The sequence below is a fragment of the Accipiter gentilis genome, chromosome 7, assembly GCF_929443795.1.
Source record: "Accipiter gentilis chromosome 7, bAccGen1.1, whole genome shotgun sequence".
Lineage (NCBI taxonomy): Eukaryota > Metazoa > Chordata > Aves > Accipitriformes > Accipitridae > Astur > Astur gentilis.
This window is the reverse complement of record NC_064886.1, coordinates 32675031-32691739: the sequence shown is the minus strand read 5'-3', so window position 1 is coordinate 32691739 and position 16709 is coordinate 32675031. Positions and strand designations below refer to the sequence as shown.

The 16709-nt window shown below is 44.0% G+C and overlaps 2 protein-coding genes across 6 annotated transcripts in view; one reads left to right on the top strand and one right to left on the bottom strand.

The window, feature by feature from the left end:
* Nucleotides 1–3098, top strand: part of SLC7A10 (solute carrier family 7 member 10) — a 45322-nt gene extending 42224 nt beyond the window's left edge. The window contains 3 exon segments of the mRNA XM_049806580.1: nucleotides 1211–1360; nucleotides 1733–1910; nucleotides 2844–3098. Of these exon segments, the coding sequence (XP_049662537.1) occupies nucleotides 1211–1360; nucleotides 1733–1910; nucleotides 2844–2971 (456 nt within the window). The 3' untranslated portion in view covers nucleotides 2972–3098.
* Nucleotides 3099–8384: 5286 nt separating this feature from the next.
* Nucleotides 8385–16709, bottom strand: part of LRP3 (LDL receptor related protein 3) — a 28239-nt gene continuing 19914 nt past the window's right edge. For all 5 annotated transcript variants that reach the window (XM_049805022.1, XM_049805021.1, XM_049805024.1 and 2 more), the window contains 4 exons: nucleotides 16382–16590; nucleotides 15014–16100; nucleotides 13686–13818; nucleotides 8385–12787 (listed from right to left, as the gene is read on the bottom strand). In XM_049805022.1, the coding sequence (XP_049660979.1) occupies nucleotides 11975–12787; nucleotides 13686–13818; nucleotides 15014–16100; nucleotides 16382–16590 (2242 nt within the window). In that variant the 3' untranslated portion in view covers nucleotides 8385–11974. The remainder of the gene's footprint in view (nucleotides 12788–13685; nucleotides 13819–15013; nucleotides 16101–16381; nucleotides 16591–16709) is intronic.

The following is a 16709-nucleotide window of genomic DNA, read 5'->3' as shown; positions in this document are numbered from 1 at the left end:
ACCTACGCACAAAACCTCATCGCTCCGAGCGGCGTCGCTGCGAAACCCGTTAGTGGCAGGAGAGGGTCGTATGTGCGTACGACACCACGCACCTGTCAGAGGAAAGCAGGGAACGTGTTATATGACACCGATATAAAACGCTGGCCTGTTTTAAATCCATTTTGTAGTGAGACTGCTCAAGGTGTTGAAATCCCCTTGCCAATCCCTGCTTTGAACAGGCGAACGGAGGGACCAAAGGGTCGTTTGATTGCGGTGGTGCTTAATGCCTGGTACCGGTCGCGCAGAAGCCCACCCTCCCGGGACGACTTTGCTATTGGAACAGCTAATTAAGAAAAAGGGACATAAGCTAAAAGAGAGCCTGGAGTAACACAGACCAAAATCCTGAGCGCTTTCTGGAGGGGTTTGGATATTTATTTTTTTCCTCAGGCCCTGGCCACCAGCAAACACCGTTCACAGGACCAGCAAGTGGTGCAGGCAAGGGCTCGGCTCAGCTCAGCTCCTGGGGTACGGACAGGCAGGGGGGTGGGACCAGAGGAACAACCCCCTGGCCCCGAGCCAGATGTCCTGGCTTTACAGGGTTATGCAGAAATACAGTATAAACAAGCACGTGTAGGCATAGAAATTTCCACCATCCATTTGCCAGTTTCCAAACACCAGTAATTCTCAAAAGATTAATGATGCCGGTCATCTGCAGGGTGAGCTGTGTGCTGGCAGGGGGGAAAGGGCAAAGCTCTTATTTTTTTATAATATACAGGGCACCTGCATCAACGTAGTGCACTGACGACAACACGTTAGTCCGCAGGAAATCCTTCTTTCATCAGAAGTCCTCACCATGGGGTTCGATGGCTTTTAAACCACACAACAGAAATGGGTGGAGTAGAGTGCTGGAGAGTTCTGCCCGTCCTCCCAGCCCTGCCTGCCTGGCCACAGGCAGCGGAGCCACCTCTGCCAGCACCCTGGGTATTTATAAACAGACACGCTGGTCTCTGGCTTCAGCATGCCCCAAATAACCCTAAATCCCCATTCAGCCCCAGCCCCGGCGGCACAGCCTGGGGACAATGCACCGATCCGCAGGAGGCGGCAGATGCCCAGCGGGAGCCATAAAGAAAAGGAGTTTAACTGCTTTAATGGTTTTTTCGCTTGTTTTTGTTGGGTTTAAGCTACCATTTCTAGTAATGCCTCAAGTAAGGCTACGCTTCTCTCTTTGCAGTGTTTGGCCACTCTTATCATCATGCTCGTTGGAGACACATACACGCTAATCAACTATGTGTCATTTATTAACTACCTCTGCTACGGAGTGACAATTATAGGCCTGATCGTATTACGCTGGAAAAAACCCAAAATCTTCAGACCTATCAAGGTGACAATGTTAAAGCTAAATCTCTTGGTTGCAATAGTGATGCAAAGGGTGGGACAGGCACACCAAGCCCTCCATCCTCCCGTTTTGAAGAGTGGTTTATTTTTTGATGTAGCGGTAATGTTTTAAGGTCCCAAACCACATCCCGAAGTGCCGTTAGTGTAAAAACAGGATACACAGGCAGACCCCTTGTGAACTTGCTGGGATGGGCAGGAGAGGACAACGGTGGTGGAGGGAAGGGGGCACGACCCACGGGGGGGAGGCCTGAAGCCGCAGCGCTGCCTGCAGCCCCCCCCCGCAGCCCCTCACCACCAGTCAGCCGTTGCTGGTTTTCTGCTCAGTTTTGCTCTGCTCTGCTCTGCTCTCTCCCGGTAGGTAAACCTCCTCGTCCCCATCACTTACCTGGCGTTTTGGGCATTTCTGCTGATCTTCAGCTTATACTCCGAGCCGGTCGTCTGTGGAGTTGGACTCATTATCATTTTAACTGGAGTGCCAGTGTTTTTCCTTGGAGTCTACTGGAGAAATAAACCAAAGTGTGTAAATAGGCTAATAGGTAAGCCAGCGCCGCGGTGCCTGGTTGTGCTCGGGTCTGCAGGGATCTGCTTAACGTGCTCCGACGCATCGGCACTAAAACAGGCAGGGAACCGCCCGTGCGAGTCCCACCACCGCTCTTGGTCACAGGCAGACCCGGGGCACAAAGTGGCCGGATGGCGCTTGCCGTGGGCAACTGCTTTGCTCGCTCCTGGCCACGTTTGCCTCCTTTTGTGCCCCTGGGCAACTCCGCATGCACTCAGCTTGCTCACAGCAGCCCGTCCCGGAGCAGATAGGCAGGAGCGTAACTTTACGCACATGAAGGCTAAATGAGCTACCACAAAAGGACTAATAAAGGCCGAGAGCTTTGCCTCCCCCTTGGCCTGCTTCCCTCCCACCGTGCCACCAGCGCATCCTGCTGCACAAGCCCCGCGCAGCACGATGAATTATTTCATTCTCAAAAGATAAGAAAGCCTTACGTGATCGCTCACGTGAAATCAAAACCGCACGTAAACCTCTTCCGTTTTGGTCGTGCTTGGCTTTTAATTGTTTTGCTCCCGAGGCGAGGACTTTCAAACAAGCACGCTGCAGCCCTTCGCTCTCACCGGAGGGTTTCCACCAGCTGCGGCGGGGCTCCGCTCCCCAATGGCGTTTGCAAAGCAGGGGCAGCTCTGCGAGGGGCCGGGGAAAGGCTATGGATGGGCAGCCCTCAAGCTGCCCCCTCTTAACCTGCCCCTGCTTTGCAAACGCTATTTTATCGCTGAGCTGGAGATGTTTTCGCCTCCATCCAACCCCCTTTGGGGTTGGAGGGGGCAGTCGGCCGTGCGACAGGGTCGAGCGGCCCCGGCTGGGAAGATGCACGTTCATTCACACGTTGTATCGCCCCGGCCTCGCGCTTTTGTTTTAGAAGAGCTCGAGCATCCCCATTAACCACCCGCACGTTTGCTCTTCGCAGAGTCCATGACGTGCTGGGGACAGAAGCTGTGTTTTGTGGTCTACCCTCAGGGGGGAGGTGCCGAGGAGGAGGAGGCACCCTCGGCCCGCTCTTGGCGACCAGCGAGCGAGACGGCCGCGAGGAAATAACGACGCGGTCTCCGAAGCTGAAGTGGCTTCTTGTTTACATGCCGATTTTTGCAAAATGTTTTTCTGGAAAAAAAAAAAAAAAAAAAAAAAAGAAAAAAAGAAATGTTTTTAGAGCTCCAATAGTGAAGCCCATAAAATGAGCTACACCCTTTATGGCATCTGTAGCTTTTAGTCTTTCCCTAAAAAAAAGAAAAAAAAAAAAGAGGGGAAAAAAAAAAAAAGTAATAAAATATAAAATAAGGCGCTGGTTGTTTTTTTCTGGCAGTGCACTTGCTCAGCAGGGGAAAGCAGCACAGCTACAGCTCTGGAATACTGATTTTAGCAGCCACGAGGGTCCATCAGAGACATACAAATTTAGGCGTTTCAAAAGTAGGGCAGCTCCCTATGCAAAATCAAAGTGGAAAAGATCAAGACAAAGCGAGGAGGCCTTGGGACACCCATGCCAGCAGGAAAAATTCCTGTTGCTGTCCCTGGGCAGGGTGAATCCCCACATAACACGTGAGGTGTCAAAGTTACAATCGAAAGGATCATCCATCCCTCCACATACCTGCAAGAGGCCGGTGCCTCCATCCGAGCACCGGCCCGGCCAGGGACAGGGTCATTGTGCTGAACACCAACCTGCTCGGGCGGACCTTAGAGTCAAGCACCCCAAATCAACAGTCCGCTTGACTGTTCAGACATCATTTGGTGAGGCAGAAAAAAAAACATACAGAGTAATGATAAAAATCTGAAGGATCTCAATTTTGAAGCATTTTTGCAAAGGCAGAGCTGGGTTCCTGTATCCCGCATGGGGACGGAGCTCATTGCGCTGCCCGGGAACTCTTGCGTGAAGCTCAGCACTATCTGGGTGCCGACGGCGGAGGGCAGAGACGTGGAAGGGTTTGCAGCGGGCTCAGCAGTGTGAACTCGAGGGAAACATGGGAACGAAGCCCGACCTTTCTCCTTTATACTGAAGCGTCAGGTGATACCGCATTGCTTCAGACACAAATCGCGACTTCCACTATGCTCAGCCAAGTAACAAGCCTAAATCATTCTCACATCAGATGCTCTTTAGAAAGTGTTTTGCATATTTTATTTGTGGCAAACACGAGGAGAAAGAATCTAGTTCATGCGTTTAATTAATATAGAGAGGTTTGCTGCTGTAGCAATATGGCCACTTTCACACCAAAGACTCTTTTGAAAATGCAAAATGCAAGAACAGCTGCGAGCAATATTTTGAATCGCTACCATTCTTTTGCAACTTTTGAAAACAAAAACTATCATGTTCAGTAACCTTGGTAACAGCCATGTGAATTTAATTTAAAAAGTATCTTTCTATGTGTTACAGGCCCTGGTATAAATATTAAGATTCATTAATCTCTTAGTGTGTCAAGTATCACACACTCTACAAAGATTTAAGAATAGACTCAAAATAAGGAGCGAGCTTAAGGAACGCACCTTTCCAACACAATGCATTATTCAGAAGTATTTTTATTTTTAAATATCTATCCATCTCTCTCCAAACTTTCAGATGGTAGACACTAAAAAGAAACACAACTTACACTATTCTCTTTGTATAAAGCTGTTAATCATAAGAGATTAAAATATAAATTTAGCTCAAGAAAAAGATGTGGTTTTGTGTGTACATATGCACACATGTAAAGAGAGATTCCATATTTGAAATAATGTTATGAATATATAAAGTTTGCTGATAAAAATCATATATCTTCAGCTTGCCTTTTTTTTTTTTTTTTTTTTTTAATTAACAGCACACCTGCCCTATTTATACTGGTTAAGCAGCACCCAAACACTTAACCCATGTCAGAGGCTCTCGTGGCTGAGTCTTATTTTCCATGGTTCAAAATCCACTTTCTGCGGTATAATTTCCAACAGATTATTTTTTTTCAATAACTTTATTATATAGTGAGCATATTAAATGTATTATAGCACCAACAATAATGATTGTTTTCAGAACTGCAAAGTTTTGCTGTGGTTTTATTTTTGTTTGTTTAAATAATTAAGGTATGGAAATCAGCCAGCACAGAAACTTTGCAGCTCTTGAGAAAACAAGTCTGTATGGTAATGAGAAAGGTAATAGTAGTAGTAGTAGTAGTAGTAATAATAATAATAATGTGCTGTAACCACTATCAAGGCTTTCCTTGGCTATTGTTTAAGGAAATCAAAAGCAAAATTCAAGGACCAATTGCCTCACGGTTGCTAACTGGGGTTTGGCTCAGCTTTTCCCTGATTATGCTACCATGCTTTAAAACAATCAACACTTGCCCTTAAATTAGAAGGCTGAATTTAGAACAGGCTGGTTTAGTAGAGATCATCTTCAAATTACATACCAATCCCCAAAAGGTGTTCCACGATGTCTTATTTCATTTTTAGGAACAGCTTCATCTGTGCTCCCAACATCACATATATTATTTTTAAAAGGCTTTGCAAAAGTTAGATCCTAATGTGTACAATTTCTAACCATAGAAATCAACGCACAGAACTAGAAAGATAAATTCACATGCTAAATTAAATTTAGCAGCATGCTCAACCCCATCTAATTGTGATTTTTCCAAAAGGTGAAGCAACAGACCCAAAGAAGACATAATCGCCAGTATTTTAAAGCCCACTGAACAAAAGAAAATCCCTGAGACAGCTGACATTACAAGCATGTCAAGAATATTGTGATACTTGATACAGAAAAGCAAGTCGCTTCCAAAAGAAAGGAGTTTAAACAAAGCTTTAAAAGCAATGCAATACTATATAAGTCTATATATTTACATGCTATTATATTTATGTAGCATAAAATACTAGAGGCTTGTAATGCAGAAAATTCTTTTAGCGCTGGCAATAATACAGCACTCAGGGAATTTCAGAGGGAAAATGAGATAATGCAAGTATTAACAAGAGCATCACCTGTAAGCCAGCTGAATGCAAAGTCAGTAAAAGAAGTATTGGGTTATTCTTATCTGCATTATCACGGTACCGAGAAAATCAGCAACAGATCACGACGTCACTGCGCCACATGCTGTGTAAAAGGAAGAGCGGGAAGACAGTCCCTCTCCCAAATAAGACAACTTTCAGTAGGAAATAGGAGCTGGGTGGGCACCGATGGGAAGCACAGGGAGAATGAGGCAGAGCTGCTGCTGCTGGCCCAGCCGCTCTCAAGCGTTTTCATCAACTTGATAAAGGATTTGGTTGTTTTCAGCTCTCGTTGGTACATAAACCAGAAGAGTTTGATCTCAGCAGGGTCAAGCTAAGAGACACTGAGCAGGTCAGAGCTTTCATCCAACTCAGAAAAGACTGACGAGTCACTGGGCATTTAATGTCACATCTGGAAGCATCTTTACAAAAAAACGTATCTAAAAATACGCAGAGAAGATTTCATTAGCCACGCTCGATCACTTCTGAAAGCGCAACCCTGACCCAGCCTTCGACCACGGGACTAGAGCTGGCGGCTCCAGACGAGCACTGCCGTCGCCCGGAGAGGAGCTGAGCTGGGCCGGGCAGCCCAGGACGGACCCCGCTCCTGTTTCCCTCCTGTGAACAAGCCAACGCCGCGAGGGCAAACGTGCCTCTCCATGCTGAAGAGCTGAAGCTAAATAAAAGGACTCATCTTTTGGGGGGGGGGGGGGGAAACAAACAGACAAACCAACAACCAACCAACCCACCCCCAGCAAAGGTGCTGTCCCATGCTTAATTTTCAGAGGCCTTTGTCAAGGTATCTCTCATTTTTCACTCTCTTATTTGTGAATTCTTGAAACTTAGAAAACAAAACGCGTTTGCTTTCCACCCCCTTGGTACCAAGCACCGAATGACAAGAAGTTAGCAATTATTCAGCTGATGAGGAGTTTTGAGAGATATTGAAGTACCTATCATGAATGAAAAGATAAAAAACAAAATCAAGGGTAAACCTTGCTGGAGTCTGTCATTTTCTAAAGCTTTAGAGTTCAGACGGCTGTGCTCTGTCTCAGGAGGATGCGCCCACCTGGGTCACCACCTCTGTCCCCAGCTGCAAACACAGGCAGAGCCGCTTGCTTTGTTTAAACCTAACCCCCTTATTCCTTGACACTTCTCACCGGTGCTCTAACTTCAGCAAGAAACTTCTGCACTTGGACACATGAAACCAGAAAAATCCAAGGAAAAGGACTAGAAAGTGGCCAAGAGACGCTGAGAGGCCAAAAATAAATGTCTTAAAGTATCTAAGGTAAGAGATAGCAATAGAAGGGAAGAAGACCTAGATGGCATCGTAAGGCAGGAAACAAAGAACGAAGAGGGAATAAAACATAAACCCCTACCGCTCACATCAGCTTTGGTCACCATTTAATCCCTGTAGCCAAGATCACAGGAGCCAGAATCTGAAAAGGGAAGGGTGGCTTATTGAACAGAGTTTGCTAGGGTAACAGACTGACAAGAGACAGACGAGGTTTGCTACCTGCGAGTTCAGGTCGTGGGCAGATAGCCATTTGTACTGAATTTTAAATCCTAATGCCTGCCTGGGACATTAAAACTCAAGTTTCCTGCAAAGACCAAAAATTCTAAGTAAGTAAAAGCAGTTGTCCCTCTCAGAAAAAGGTCTTGATTAAAAAAATATATAATTCCCTCAAGGCTTTTCAAGTTAGCTCCTTGGTTTGTCATAAGACATACCTATTGCACCGGAGAGGCCATCTACAAACTCTGCTGCAAGTGCACAGCTATCGCTTATTACTCCGTTTCCATTTTATGGGCTATATTCACTTTGGCCTCGCTTACGTCAGGATATGCTTTGTAGCATTACCGCTTGTGCCACTATCATTGCAGCTGAAACAGCACTTCATGACGAATCGAGCAAGCGCTCTTTCTACTAGGTTAGGAGGTATTATCCTCCTGCATCAAGCTGTGTCCTCCCACCCTTCATGGCTACGGATAAAAATCCAGATGACCAAAAAGTCTGTCCAATTCTCTTCAATAAAGATTTCCAAGTCTGTAGAGTAAATCTGTGTCAACACAGAGTAACTCAGCCTCTACCTTCTACTGAACAACAGCAGGATAGAGCCAGTGGTACCCTCCAAAGCACAGAATGGGAAGGGGAAGCATCAGCAAAACAAGCATGGCCCTCAGCAGTTGGAATGAGAGGCTGTACTTCAGATACGATTTTATTATTTTTTTTAACAACCTGAAGAGCCATCCACTTTAGGGCTTCTTTTTGTTACTTGGGGTATATACATATGTGCATTTTAGAGGCAGTTGTATACAACAGCGAATTGCTAGTGGTAAGATTTCACATGTACTATCTAAAAAAAAATCTATGTACCTTCACAGCTTCAGCTACTAGAAAAAGCAGATAATAAAACCCACCCACAAACCAGAACCGAACCAAACCAAACCAAGGCTGTGGAAGTACAATTTAGGCACCCTCAGTCTTTGGTGTTAGAGTGAGAGTCAGAAACCCACAGTCTCTGGGCACATGAAATTTTATTAAAAATGAAGAAATCCAAAGCAAAAGCAAAGTACGATGATGCCCAGCATCTTACTTGCTTAGTATCGTTGTCCAGGAACCAGCAGACACTGGCAACCGTGATGCCATACCTGAACCATATACCTGTACATACGTTAAGGTAAAATGTTGTATCTAAATGAATATATACAACATGTAAATAAAAATTTAAAAAAAAAAGAAAAAAAAAAGCAGAGAACACAAAACGAGTACATTTAAGAGATGTTACAGAGTCATACACAAGCTGGAAGGTGCCAGAATTTCAAACAGAAACATTTCCCATGTTTTAATAGCAGTAAGAAAACGTAAGGGGGTCTCTTTTCCCTTAATGCTGCTGATGAGCTTCCATTCTTCTTAAACCAGTGTAGGTGGTATTGTCTATTCAGAGATTTTTTTAGGGAGGGGTTTTTTGGCTGCTTGAACAGGGGAGTTTTGTATCTGGGGGAAAAAACCAAACACACACAAACAAAAAACCCCACCCAACTATCCTAAATACTTTCTGCTGACAAAAATCTTTAAAGAGTGCAGAAAAGCATTATTAAAATAAAATTTAAAAATGAACAAGTTTATTAGCAGATTAACTTTAGGTTGTGTAGTCATTAAAGTGTGATATTTTCCACTGAGCAAAGAAATGTAACTAGATCTTCCTGTTCACATGTCTGGCATAGTAGCAGTTTTTCACTTTTTTTTTTTTCATTTTCAGAATTTCTGAATACAAGGAGGCAGCTTACATAAAACAGAACAGCATCTTTGAGGATGGCTGACTCACTGTTTAATGCTTACAAGAGCTGGAGGAAGGGCAGACGTACACTAAGGCAGACTTTGTGGTTCCTTCAGGTATTGACATTCCAGGACACTGCAATGCACTTGTTTGTGCTCACAGTGCAGACATAGAGATTTCTTCTGCAAAACTAACACTAAATTTGTGACTTTTCCCTCCAAGGAATGAGCTAGGGGAGCTGGGAGAGAATACTGTGTTGCAGAATACAAAAGTTAGGTGCTTACAAAGAGCACAATGCAAGGCTATAAATTCCAGTAGTGAGGGCTGTGAACATTTCTGCACGCTTCAAGCATCAAATTTTCATTAACAAGGATTTCTTAAAGTTTCTAAAAATAAAACCTTCTCAATGAAGTTTCCACCAAGTTACCAAATGGATCAGTACACAAAATATGTATATGTAAGAAATTATGTGAAGTTACACATCTTAAAAAAAAATAATACAGTGTTAGCTGTTCAGGGTTGTTCCCAAAATATAGCAGTATTCTGAAGTACGTATCTTAAGAGCCCTACAGCAGCGACAGTTTAAGACATAGTATGATCAACATTATTTTATTATAGAAATACATTTCTGTAACAGAATTAAGCATACACTTATTTCTAAGGTCCTTCATACCTACACAATATTAACCTTGAAATATCATCTTCCTCCCAATTATAATTAACTACTTTACACATACAACTCTATGTATTTAAAATTACCTTTAGACAAGAAGGACACCAAAACCTGTAGCCTTAGATGCAAACAACCCTGGCAGTGTAACGACTACAGTACATGGCCTTGCAAAGGTGGAATGTACCTAAAATGTTTACAAATGCTATGAAAGCAAGATCTCTTTCAAAACTGCATTTCCTTTGACGAAATGAATTCTGATCACAAAAGCACTTGGAAAAAAAAAAAAAAAAGATGAGCAAGCAGTATTTATTTTATGTAACTACAACCCTTACTCGTTACACATTTTGCAAAAAGCCCTTCCTGCTATTAATGCCCTTAAGGAGTTTGAATCTTCTGCCTCTGGAATGAACAATATGAAACCAACTTGCAACTGCAGAGGAAAAAAAAAAAAGCCAGTCCTATTCTTTGTTCTTTTTAAGGCACTCCCAAAGGGAGTCCTAGTAAAAGATCCAGGGCAAGATATAGCCCATTTAAAGGTAAAACATCTTTGACACTTTGATGTAAACTTAACCGTTCACTGCGAAAGCCTGTTTGCCTTTACAGCCAGGAGGGTCCTGTGGACAGCAGAGCCCAGGTCCACAGATGCCAAAGTCTACCTCAACTCTACAAGTTCAATTAATAACTTTGGGCGACTTGAATTCCTACAGCAATGAACAGGCTCCAGAGCACTCAGGCATTTACAGAGCAGCAGCAGCAACTTCCTTCTTAATTCCTATGTAAAGCATCTTAGTTTGTCACTGCGTCATGGGGGAATTGAAGCAGAGATCATCAGAGCATGGGGGAGCCTGGCCAATACCCCAACCATTGCAACAAGGTCAAGCTATCACACAGTAGTATTCTATCATTCTGCACCAACTCACTCCTGCTTAAGCAATGTCACCCTTCCAGGTAAATAACTTGCTTGCTTTTAATTACACTCTAAAAACCAAAAAGGCACCAGTTTACTTTTAAGCATTGTACAATCCACACAGTGTCAGCTTTGGAAATGGCACTGATCTATTTCAGTTCTTAAAAGAAAAAAAGCAAACAAAATAGCATCCTCTAAAAATAAAAACTAAAAAAAAAAACCCCTGATTTATACATCTGCACCTAGGTAGTGGATTTACTAGCAAACCTGTGAAGCAGATTTTACTTAAAAATAAAATAGAAGTCCGATCCTGACAGTTTCCAAGAGCTCAGTGCTTCCTACCGCAGCCAATGGGAGCTGTGACGCCTCAGTGTCCTTCAGAGCACACCCAAATTGGTATAATCATAAAAGTCCCTGAAAAGAGAAGGGAGGGGGGGGGGAAAGAGGGTAGGGAGAAGGCAAACAATTCTTCAACCTTCACAACATCACTATGAAAAGAATGTAACACATGACAACACAAAAAAGAAATATTGCTGCAACCGGGGTTCAATGCACTCTGCTTATACTGAACACTGTTAATCTCTTATTACAAAACTGTAGCAGATTAAGACACCTGGTATCATTCTGGGTATTCTATACAGAAACTTTGGTTTTAGTGGATACTTCAAGGTACATATGGCCATCAAAACATTTCTGAAAGGAGCAAAGGAAATGAGCAATTTCTATAAAGAAGCAGCTACAAAGGATTTACCTTACAAAGGAAATACCTTCTAAGTATTTGTAATTAAAATGGTTAAGTTTTAATTAAATTATGATGTCTAAAAAGACATTATTTCTAGTTTAGTACTCATAGTTACAATGACTGGTGCCTGCCCCAGGTTCCAACAGAGCGCTCTCTAGTTTCAGTAAGACCACTTGAAAAGCCAAGAAACACTAATTCCCTGAATGCAGTGAATAAATGCACAGAAGAAATACCAGAGGATGGAGATGCCTCCAAACTGCAGTGACACATTCTTGCTCTCCTAGCCCCTGACATCACATACTGGCCTACTTCTGCCCCACTGGAGTTTCAGGAATAGCAACGAAGACAAAAATTTGTCCCATTTAGTCTTGTACTGCACTCCCCGTGGGATTAAAGCACACTGGTTTTAAAAGACAAAGTTGAGAGCACAGACATACCACCTATCAAAGTGCACTGTGATATAAACAATGAAGTTACAAAATTTACAGGGCCAAAACAAAAACTTTTATTAGCAAACAAGTAAAGATTCATCATCACTGGTATTGATTTCAGAGAGGGGAGTAGAGGACTCTAACATTGGCACTTCCACAGAATGGCAACAAGCTGCATGAATACCCAAAGGCTCCTCCCGGTATGTGTTAGGGCAACATCGGTTTTGTCCATCCACTTGGATATGAACATGCATAGGGCTGTCTGGATAAGCAGACTCCCACTTTTTCAAGGGCAACATACATGGCTCTTCACTCAGCGGATGACTTCTACTTAAACTACTGTCCTCTGGGACAGTCCTCCTGGATGCTGACCCTCCATGGATCGTTTCTGTAACACTTTCAGATAAAGGATCTCTAAAAGCCTTTCCTGAATCCACTTTACTGGACTGCTTAAGCTCACTGCCAGAGGTCTCGGCACCTAAAGATTTATCAGCGCGTCCAGCCTCAGGCTCTGCATGTGCTGCTGTGCAAGGGTTCGGTAAGACATTTGAAGGCGACGGCTCTGTGATTTCAGTCTCTGGCTGCAAGCTGCTACATCCAGCTTCTTGTAGGCCCCTGGCTTGGCCACGGGCATTTGCCTCTAAGCTAGGTCCTTCAGGGGAAGGTGGAGGACTCCGAATAGTCCCATCAGCATGGTTGATGATTCCATCACCCAGTGTAGTCTGTGAAGTGCGGGCAGGCGTCAGGAGTGGGATCTGTCCTCTCACCCGAGGTCTGTGGAAGAGTCTGTTCCAGAGCCTGCCCAAGCGCCGCCGAGATGAGCTACGTCTTGATGAGTGTCGTCTCATCTGTCTCCTCATGGCTGTTCGAATGTTCTGCAGCACAGAAGCCTGTAACACAGACATAACAAACTATGATTTCACGCATAGTCAAAAGACTTCTCCCAAAGCCTGTTCTCTCCACTATCTCCACCTTACCAGAATTCTCAGACTTGACCCCTACACTTCCTTGCTAAATGCGTACTTTCTAATGAACTATTTAGGAATACCAAAGACAGCTCTGCCTGTACCAAAAGACTCTTTCTTAGAGTGTTTTCTTTATGAGTTTAAGCTCTGCTCGTCTGCCCAGGAAGATGCTCCGCTCATGCGATCACACCACCACTAAAGAACCAGTCTGCAGACCACTGAGTCCTCTGTCATCAGCAATAGCAGAGGATCCTCAAATTCTGATGACAACAGCAGAGAAGAAAGGCCAAGGCAAACTACTTTTCCACAAGTGCTTTATCACACTAGGAACTGTATCACAGTTGGATACTTTTGACAGGGCATGGGAGCGTTCTGACAACTCACCAATGAAATAGAAGAATGACTTAATGCCTTCTCAGTGTAATGTATTTGTAAATGAAAAATAATCCCAGAATTTCCCAGCAATACTGCTAGAGACCTTACTTTCTTATCGCTTCAGGCACATTTACAGTTTCAGCTTGAAAAGCCTTTTTTCTATTTACTTTCTGATCTTTGTCTCTGTGCATTCTATCTTGATGTACAGCAAAACAGCATGTGCTTATCTCACTGCTGTTTGCTACCAAATACACGTAATGTGTTCAAAACTACCCACAGAACCAAGATGCGTAACTGTGGTTCTTCAGCTCCAAGTAAAACATACACATTTTTATACGACTTCCATGTAATTAGGACAGCTACTGAAAGAATACATATCCAGATTTATTCTATCTAATTTATAGTAGTTTGGCTGCTGATAGGTTCATTGGCCCTCATATCTCCATACTTGTGACGCATTGTACACAGGGAAATCTTCAACTGGGGGGATAAGTCCTTGTGCAATCAGCTGCCCATAGGAAGGTGGAGCTTCCCGCCGCACAAACTCTGCCTCGAGTCGTGTCATCTGGGTCTCAAATGCTCTGGAAACAGAACCAGAGGAAAAACATGGAAGAGAGTAACAGTCAGTTTGTCCTGCCTTCCTCACATTAATGTATAAAAGCACTGCAGAGGGCTTCGCACTACCATCAAAACCACAAACCTTACTCTAGGCTCAGGAGGCTAAAATAAACAAAAGGAACAAGAGTACAGGGTATAAGCATCAGTGAATCAAATCAGCAAACTCTTTGGTGCAGTCCCAGGTTGGATTCTGTGGCAACTGGAGTTTTTTCAATAGGCCAGCTTATGCCAGTAACAGTGGTAACTTGTTCAGCAAGGGCCTAAAGGTTATTTTTGGAAAAGACCACATTAAGAACTAGAAACAATCACACAACAGGGGCAGCTTGCAGCTGCAGAGAGCTTTGGCTGTCCTGCCAGAACTGAGGCACCAGGGTTCCCAACATAGCACGGCGGCTGGTCTCCAGCTCCTTAATCATGCAGATTTGATCTAGAGAGAATGTAAAGCACACTGTGCTGAAAACACGAACGGTGTCAGCAGCACAGCATGGAGCTGGTGCATATGACAAGAGACGGGCTTCAGAAAGTCCCTTACCACTCTCTCCCAAAGGGCAGAACCACACTTGCACAAACACAGACACAGAAAAAACCACACACACACACACGCGCACACACACACACACTATCCATATAGCAAAGCATATAGGACCAGGGTAAAGGGGCAGAGGTCACACCAGTGGAGGTAAAAAACTGCTCAGAACAGGCCCCACCACTACAAGACGTTGTTTTTAGTAGAACTGAGAAGTACAGTATTTGGGGAGGGCAGGGGGAGAGTTACTCAGTTCAGATTTGGCAAAGACTTCACTGTAACAGTTCAGCATTCAGTTTTTGGCAGTGCAAGGGGCTTGTTGCAGGAGGCAGCGGTGGGAGAGGAAACTGCTCAAAACAGTTTTAAGTTAGATACAGGTTCTGCCAGGCTGCACGATAAATGTATATTTCTCACAGACCACAGAAGAGCTGACATTCCCCTCACTACTTCCGATAATCTTAAATACTCTTCTCTAAGCCTAATGCAGTGACTGCTATTTAATTGTCATCAATTCCTTGGATTGATTTCACAGTGTTTTGCCAATTCTCTGGTTAACAATCGACTTTTCTCCTTTAAACAAAAAGAAAAAAAACACCACAGCTATTAAAGCATCATAAAAGCAAGATGCTTACCTGTATTCCCTGGTCCTCAGAGAATATAATTTAAATGCACAACCTAGTGCTATCACCAGCAGCAAGCCACACACAAGACTCCCAATCAGAGCAGCTGTGATGACCTTCCTGGGAACAATCACCAGGCAGTTGTGTTCATCACTTCCATCCTGGCAGTCTTCTTGGCCGTCGCAGCGCCAAGTCTCAAAGATGCACAGATTTGTACCACAATGGAAGTTTCCTGGCTGGCAAGTAAAGCAGTTTTTTTCATCCGAGCCATCTGGGCAGTTCTTTTGGTTATTGCAGCGATCAAGTATTGAGTAACAAAGCCCACTGTTTCCTTCACATGGGTATTCATTCTTCTGGCAAGCAGGACAGTTCTCCTCATCCTTGCCATTTGGACAGTGCCACCAGCCATCACAATGCTGCTTATCTGTGAAACACTCCTCATCGCTGCCACAAGGGTGTTCCCAAGGAAGGCAATAGCCTTTCACCTGATAGGTCGCATTGAACCCATGGCCAGTGCTCTTGGAGCGAGCATGATATGAGACAGTGAGCTGGCCCTTTGACGACTCCACGCTCACCGAATGCCTATTGTTGTGGTACGAAAATGTTTGCATTAATTTATCACCTCTCTCTCCAATGCCATCATACACCTTTACATAGTCATTGTAGCCTAACTGCAAATCAAGCTGCAACAGAACATGTCGATTATCTTGTGTGTCCACGTACCATGTGCAGCGAAGGTCTGATCTGCTGTGATCAGCACGGAATAAGTCTGGGGAAGCAAAAGATCCATAAAAATTACCCAGCCTTTTGCCACAGGAAAGATCAGGACAATTATCTTCATCCGAACCATCACTGCAGTCCTTAACTGAATTACATCTCAGCTCGTTCATCAAGCACTTGGTGGAGTGGGCTGCACTGCACTGGAACATTCCTGAGGGACAGATGCTAGACGGAGGCTCTGTTGGAGGGACAGTGCAGTTTCTCTCATCCGAGTTATCACCACACTCATCCATGGAATTACACTTCCAAGTACTGGGAATACACTTTCCATTTGCACAGTGGAATTCATCTGACTGGCATACAGCCTGACCTATCTTTCCTGTGAAAGAGGGCAAGGAGAAAAAAGTCAGTATCAAAACTTTTGGAACCATCTGATGTCACTTTTTAATGTCTACTACCCTGGATGTCACAAGTCAATCGGTCAGGCCAGTACACTTCAGGAATACTGTTAAAAAGCCAAGCGGAAATAATATCAGTGTTACCAAGCTAGCACCTTAGTCATCAAGACTGGCCCAAGACTCCTGTCGACAAAAAATACTATTGTCTTCAAGTTTTGCCAGAGAGAGTGTAAGTGAAGCCAAGAAAACTGTAAGGTTTTACCTCTAATATAAGAAAGGCGAAATCCCTGAGCTTGTCCTGAGCTTGATGCATCTGAGTGAAAAAATATCCAAACATGGTCTCTTGCAGAGATGAAAGATGGAGGTATGGACGATCCACACACTTTGTACTCTTCCCTCTTGGAAGAGGGGCCAATCATCAACCAGTCTACTGCACACTTCTGAGAGTCTTCCAAATCGAAGTTCTTAAAACTGTTGGTAACAAAAGAAAACACAAGTTACAAAGAGGGCATATATCTGGAACAAAGCCAAACAGAGAAAAACCAGACTGCAATAGCTGACATTCTGCACCAAGCAGTGCTGACATAAAG